This window comes from Zingiber officinale, chromosome 7A, assembly GCF_018446385.1.
Source record: "Zingiber officinale cultivar Zhangliang chromosome 7A, Zo_v1.1, whole genome shotgun sequence".
NCBI classification, from domain to species: Eukaryota; Viridiplantae; Streptophyta; class Magnoliopsida; order Zingiberales; family Zingiberaceae; genus Zingiber; species Zingiber officinale.
Genome location: NC_055998.1, coordinates 57,196,238 through 57,202,632, shown reverse-complemented (window position 1 = coordinate 57,202,632; position 6,395 = coordinate 57,196,238). Strand labels below are relative to the sequence as shown.

The following is a 6,395-nucleotide window of genomic DNA, read 5'->3' as shown; positions in this document are numbered from 1 at the left end:
AAACCAAGATGTTCAACCAGTAACATGCAACTTAAGTGTTTTCTCACAACAAACAAGAGTATTTGACAATCAACATAATCTAAAATTACCTTTGACTTTGTATAAGAAAGCACATTGGTATATTCTCAACAATTGTAAGGAAGTTGACCAATATAGGAAGCAAGTTTTTACATTATATAATTTTATTGTTTATATTTCATTATACAATTGTAAAATAATTATTTGTTTCTGCAGTGAACATCTACAACTTCTGTCACATAAAGTTCATTCAAATCAACTTCTCCAATACCATGAGCGAGATTTTCCACAATGGTTTAGGGATAGAATGATAAAGTTAAAGAATTTAACAAATTCAGAAATCACAAACGAGTTATATTATTTAGCAATGGGACCTGATGTTGAAGTTCAACTGTATGATGCCTGTATTGTAAATGGTATTCGATACCATACAAGATCTCGTGATGCTCGCAGAACTACTCAGAATAGCGGGGTTAGCGTACCATCATCCGATGATGGTGACAATTTATATTTTTTTGGAGTGTTGAAGGATGTTGTTCAACTATTTTATTCTTTCAGATATAAAGTATAATTATTTTGGTGTGAATGGTTCCAATGTAATCCGAAAAAAAATCAATAGTTGAAAATTTTGGTCTATTATCTATTGACACTTCTAAAACATGGTACGTTGATGACCCATTCATTTTGGCCAACCAAGCAAACCAAGTTTATTATTTAAATGATATAAAGCGTGGAGGTCATTGGAAGGTAGTGCAAAAGGTTCAACACCGATAAATATATGAAGTAACTGAAGTTGATGAAGTATCAAAAGAAATTAAATCTGGAAATAATTTCAATATTGAGACTAACCAAGATAATTCTTCTAATGAAGCAACTTTAGTAGTTGGTGAAGAATTAGAGATATCCCAACTTTGTATATTAGATGTTGAGCATCAACATATAAATATGCCAAATGCACAAGTGGAGCTAGCTAGGGATGCTCAAAGTTTTCTTAACGATGAGGATGAAGATATTGAAATTGATAGTGACACAGACGATCAAATATCTCTTTCAGATGATAGTGGTGAATAATTTTTATGAACATGGTAAATATGTTTTCCTTTATTTTTAATTCATTACTTGTAGATATCTATATATGTTGATACATATTTGTTGATCTATATATGATGAATATGTGACAGCCATGCCGCCTAAGAGGATTGAGCATTTACCAGTTTTGGAGACTCTTGTAGATGATAGTTCTTCCAGTGGTTAGTTGTTTTGTATTTAAATTAGAAAAATTTTATTTAGATATTTCATCTATTGATTGTTAACACTATTGCATTTACAGGTCGACCGCTACGTAGGGAGACACGTGGCACACATTCTGATCGGCTGCGACGCCAGATTAGTGCTCGGGGTAGATTGCCCGTTACTTTTCGTCAGAGCGATGAGCATCCCATTGGTCCTAATGCAGCTTCATTTATGACCGAGTTAGGCCTCTCGGTAAAGAAGTTTGCACCATTACAAGCTAAGAGTTGGAAACACATCTCCGCTGAGAATAAAAGGATGATATACGATCGAATATCAGTAAGTATAAGTAATTCAACATATTTATAACGACTCCTTTATTACTAACCATTTTTCAAACTGCTTTTGATAAAAGTTTTCAGGAGGGCTCATCGTCGGTCATGAAGGAGACCGACCGATTGATGAGTGCACGATATAGAGACAATAGATCTAAAATGCATAACCATTATAAGAAGCTATCGCACCTTCCTCCTGCTGAGCGTCGACAACATATTCCTCTTGAGTTCTGTGAGACTTAAGATGATTGGGACTACATGTGTGCTCTGTTTGAATCTGAAGCATTTCAGGTAACTCATTTTATAACAAATGCCTTATTTATATAAAAATTTAATTATTTGTTCCATAACTATTGTTTTGTTTATACAAAATTTTGTATTGTAGAAACGATCCAATAAATGTCGAACATCGAGGAAAACTCCCATATAACCATCGTGGAGTTTCTAAATCATTCATCTAGTATAGTTATGACGGTGTAAGTGTTAATTTTATAGTTATCTTGTATTATTTGTTGATTAAAATATTAACACATTATTTTTTTTAGACCGATCAGTCACAAAGAAAAGATCGGATTACTGTCTTTAATGAAACTCATTATAGTTCAAAGAAAGGGTGGATTGGGGACACGACAAAAACTGCATATGTATGTTTTGACCTTATTTAGTGAATTTGTTCTTAACTTTGCATAATTATTTTTTACAATTTTTTTAACATGTTTGTTTTTTCTAGGATGATATGGTGAGACTACGTGATGAGTGTATTCTATCACAAAATCCTGAAGATGTCATCGATATAGTCCAAATTGCAGATACAGTTTGTGATCAGGTTTGTGAGAATATTATTTAATAACGACCGATACAAATTTCATTTTTTCAAAATATATATGACATGTTGTCTCGATATTTTTATATGAAATGTTGCTCATCTTCTTTCAATACTTCTTGCAAAACATACTTGTAGCAAACCCACCCCTTCTTTTAAGCTCCCACTGATGGTAGGAAAGCTTTTGAAGCTCTTTTAATTCATGCTTTTCTTATATTGATTGTTTTTAGATTAGTAATGCTCAGCTACGAGCAAATGTGGTATTGTGGTAGCTTCATGTTGCACAATAGATCTCTTTCTTTAATCAGCATCAGTTTTTACTTTTTTTCAAGGATTTACTGTTCTTGTTTTACTTGAGAATTCTCCAACTAACTCCGTTGGTGTACATTACAATCTCTTGATTTTTCTGTGGCTTGTAAAACTTAAAACATAGATTGTTCTACTTTTAGGATATTAATCGTTTGAAGTGACAGATATGTAGTATATCTTTGCTAGAGGAAAATACTAGAAGTAAAATAATTAGGCAGTATTTATGATCTTCAGAGTAGTATCTTCATCCGGTTGCTTAGGAGGTTTCTTGATTGAAAACTTTGCATCGGTGCTTGCAAGCTTTGATGAAGTGGGTGCTGTCTGGGTTGAGGGGTTGGCGTTCTTATTGGCTTTCAAGGCTGGCTTAACTTGAGACTGAGCAGAAGGCCTTGTCTCCCATGCCTGTGCTGCAATCCACTTGTCCACCCAACTCCATTCCCAGTTACCTTTTGCTAGCTCATACACAAATGGCCCTTGGTTGATCCCTGAGCTTGCCCTCCACTGCATCAAGTGGAAGACAATTCCAAGCAGTACAATTATTTTGATAAGTTTTCATCACACCTTAGCAAGTTGTTCAACTACAAACCTGATGGGAGAGTGCATAAGCCATTGCTCGTTCGTGCTTAACTGTAGCTTCTTCCCTTTGTTGTATCCTAGCAATTATTTCCTCCTTAGTTTCGGTGCCTCCATTCCATTCTACCTGTTGAGAATTCAAGATAAGACTTTTATTTTGATCTAACAAAGCTAAGTTACAAAACAGAAAAAAAGAAATAATGAACAATGTTAAATTTGATTCATGTTTATCAATGCAGATTACATCCAAATCCTGAAGCTTTGCCTCGAGCTTCAACTGGTTCTCATGTCTCATTTAAATTCACTTTGCTTCCACTTAATTTTTAGTATATCATATCATATCATATCATATGTTTTATTATCTTCAAAATTTTCTATTAGGTCCTCGGTACTCGGTCTAGATACATCAGAGCACTTGGAAGTAGGCCGAAGCCAGTTAGGTCCACTTCTTCAGATGCCACATCCTCATCCAGATCAATTAATGCTGTATTGCATGAAAGACTTCAATCGACTCAAGATGAGTTAACGAATACCAAAATTCAGCTAGCAAACATCCAAGATGAGTTAACATCAATTAAATCAAGACAAGATTTGTTTGAACAAATACTTAACCGATTGGCACCTGGAGCATTAGATTCTCGGATTCATGATTCATCTTCAGCTCCACCTCCTCCTCCTACATCTTAGGCTTTGATGTTGTGGACTTTTGGATAGAAACATGACGTTCTGGACTTGTTTTGAACTACTTTGGATTTTTGGTTGTGAACTTGGTTGAATTGTTGGTTGTGAATATGTTTTGAACTTGGTTTGTGAATATTGCAATTATATTTGTATTGAAGTATAAGTTAATTGTTAGAGTATTTGTGAATTTGTTGTTATAGTTGTGATGGTTTGTATGTTTATAAACCTGTATATAGAAATTATAAGAATTTTTTTTTTGGCAAAACTAGTGGTTAGCATAAAATTAAACAAATTTTGTCGCTAACCATGAATATTAGCGACACATTTTACAAAATTCATCGCCAATATTCATGGTTAGCGACGAAATTTGTTTAATTTCGTCGCTAACCTGTCTGCTAACTCTTGCAACGAACTTCGATTTATTAGCAACGTAATAAATCGACTAATTTGTAGAAAAGCAAGTAATATGTTAGCGACGAAATTAAGAAACTCGTCGTTAACTTAAATCATAGCAACGATATTATTTAAATCGTCGTTAAATATTTTACGGCGAAGTAATTTTATTTAGCGACGAATAATTTAACGTGGCTAAAATATTAGCGACGAAATTAATTATTTCGTCGCTAATATAAGTTTACGACAACCTTATTACGACGATTTTAGTGATGAAATATTATCGTCTCAAATATTTTTTAACAACGAAAAAATAGTATTAGCGACGATAAATTTCGTCGCAAAATATCTATTTTCTTATAGTGAGTATCCATAATCTATTTATAAAATTTTTCAATTTTTTGATATAGTTTAAAAATCTTTATTACTTAGTTTATTCTTTAATTATGTATTTATAAACATCACTTCTCTAAATTTAAGGAATAGATTTCATTCTCTAAATATTATAGAAGAGAGTGAAGAAATAGGAAAATTGATATATGATGTATTAAAAAATGGATATTTAAATTTAATAAAATATCTTTTTTACTCTAAATTATTCATTTTAGATAGAGAAATTTGTATGAATATTCTAATTTTAACAAGCTTCAATCCTAATTTGACAAAGGATTATTTATTAGATACCTAAAGGAACCCCATGGGATTGCTCATCGCACAATGTGAAACTAAAGTTGAGCTTGATGAAATTCGAGGTGAACCACATACCGACACTCTCCTTATGGAATTTATACAAAACAATCACAAGATATAGTCATCAATTTGTCGGTATGATCATGGCTTAAGTAATCAAGTTCAACTAGAATATTTTGATCCATGATAAAAAGTTTAAGTTAAATTTATTTATATTATTAATTTGTGTGCATCAAGTTTGCAAGGATTTGACAGGTTGCATATGGTTAAGTTAGTGTTCCTAGTTTGTTTGGTTTGACTCGATAGCTTAGAGGTGGGTATGATGAGGACTCAAAGGTAAAGGATAAAGAATGATACAGAACATATGAGAGGCCAGAAAAAACTAGCAGGGTAGATTCTAAGATAAAGGGCATTGAATAGTTGATGAGTCGAGAGCACATGGAACAAGGATCACTTTGTAGGTGACCTAACAAAGGATGACTGTCAATGCATCTGAAGGACTAAGTGTTGATGAAAGGAGTACTATAAATTAAATTTATATTTTGATATTGTCAAAAATTTAAGTTAAATCTTATTATTATCTGATGAATTAATCCAGTATACAGGATACTCAAATTGAAAAATCCTAATAGGTCAGCTGGACCCGATACTATGTAAGAGAAGTCTCAGTAAGTCGTGAAACCAAACAGGAAGTCCAAATGAGTCAAGTAGACCTGACATCTAATAAGTAGACTCGACAAGTCTGGAGGATCCGATATCGAGTCAAGTGGAAATTCTAGCAACCGATCTGATGCTAAGCGTGCGGTTAAGTCCAAATAGGTCTCGAGGATCTAATATTTGGCAAGCAAGTTGAAGTAAGCTACTGAAGGTAATGTGGTAAGGTCATGTCCGAGAAGGCATAAACTTTAGGCGTTGATTCAATTGAAGAAATCGATAGAGATTTCTAAGTTGAGATTAGAACAGTCTATACTATATTATTCATATATTAATATATCTTCTAACTTTGTTTTGCAAGAGCACTATTATTGTATTTGTGCTAACTCTATTTTGCAGATAAAATTGAGTTCTAGGTTGACCAAGGTTCAGCCGACCGAACCGTAGGATCAGTCAACTGATCAATCAGAAATGGAAGAACTCGCAAACTTGTTAAACAGGTGGATCGATCAATAGATAATGGGGATTAGTCGACCGAACCCAAAATGAAAGTTACAAATGATCAGATCAAATCTTTGCTAGAATGGTAATTCAAGGGTTGATCAACTGATAGGCTTGATCAGTCGATCGAACAGTGAAAATCATGGGATCAGCCAATTTAGATCAATGCAAAGAAGAAAGATGTGGGG

General features: G+C 33.4%; 1 protein-coding gene across 1 annotated transcript; it reads right to left on the bottom strand.

Moving 5' to 3' along the window:
• Nucleotides 1-2,925: 2,925 nt before the first annotated feature.
• On the bottom strand, nt 2,926-3,583 carry LOC121999393 (protein IQ-DOMAIN 10-like). The gene is made up of 3 exons (XM_042554080.1): nt 3,533-3,583; nt 3,302-3,415; nt 2,926-3,216 (listed from the first exon to the last, which is right to left on the bottom strand). Exons 1-3 carry the CDS (start codon nt 3,581-3,583, stop codon nt 2,926-2,928), a joined length of 456 nt encoding a protein of 151 aa, XP_042410014.1.
• Nucleotides 3,584-6,395: the final 2,812 nt, after the last annotated feature.

Excerpts from the sequence above, each read along its gene's own strand:
- LOC121999393 (XM_042554080.1), bottom strand. The coding sequence starts at position 3,583 with ATGAGACATGAGAACCAGTTGAAGCTCGAGGCAAAGCTTCAGGATTTG. Across the intron at positions 3,416-3,532 it reads CAAAGCTTCAGGATTTGGAT|GTAGAATGGAATGGAGGCAC; the intron begins GTAATCTGCATT and ends AATTCTCAACAG. Across the intron at positions 3,217-3,301 it reads CTTATGCACTCTCCCATCAG|TGGAGGGCAAGCTCAGGGAT; the intron begins GTTTGTAGTTGA and ends CACTTGATGCAG.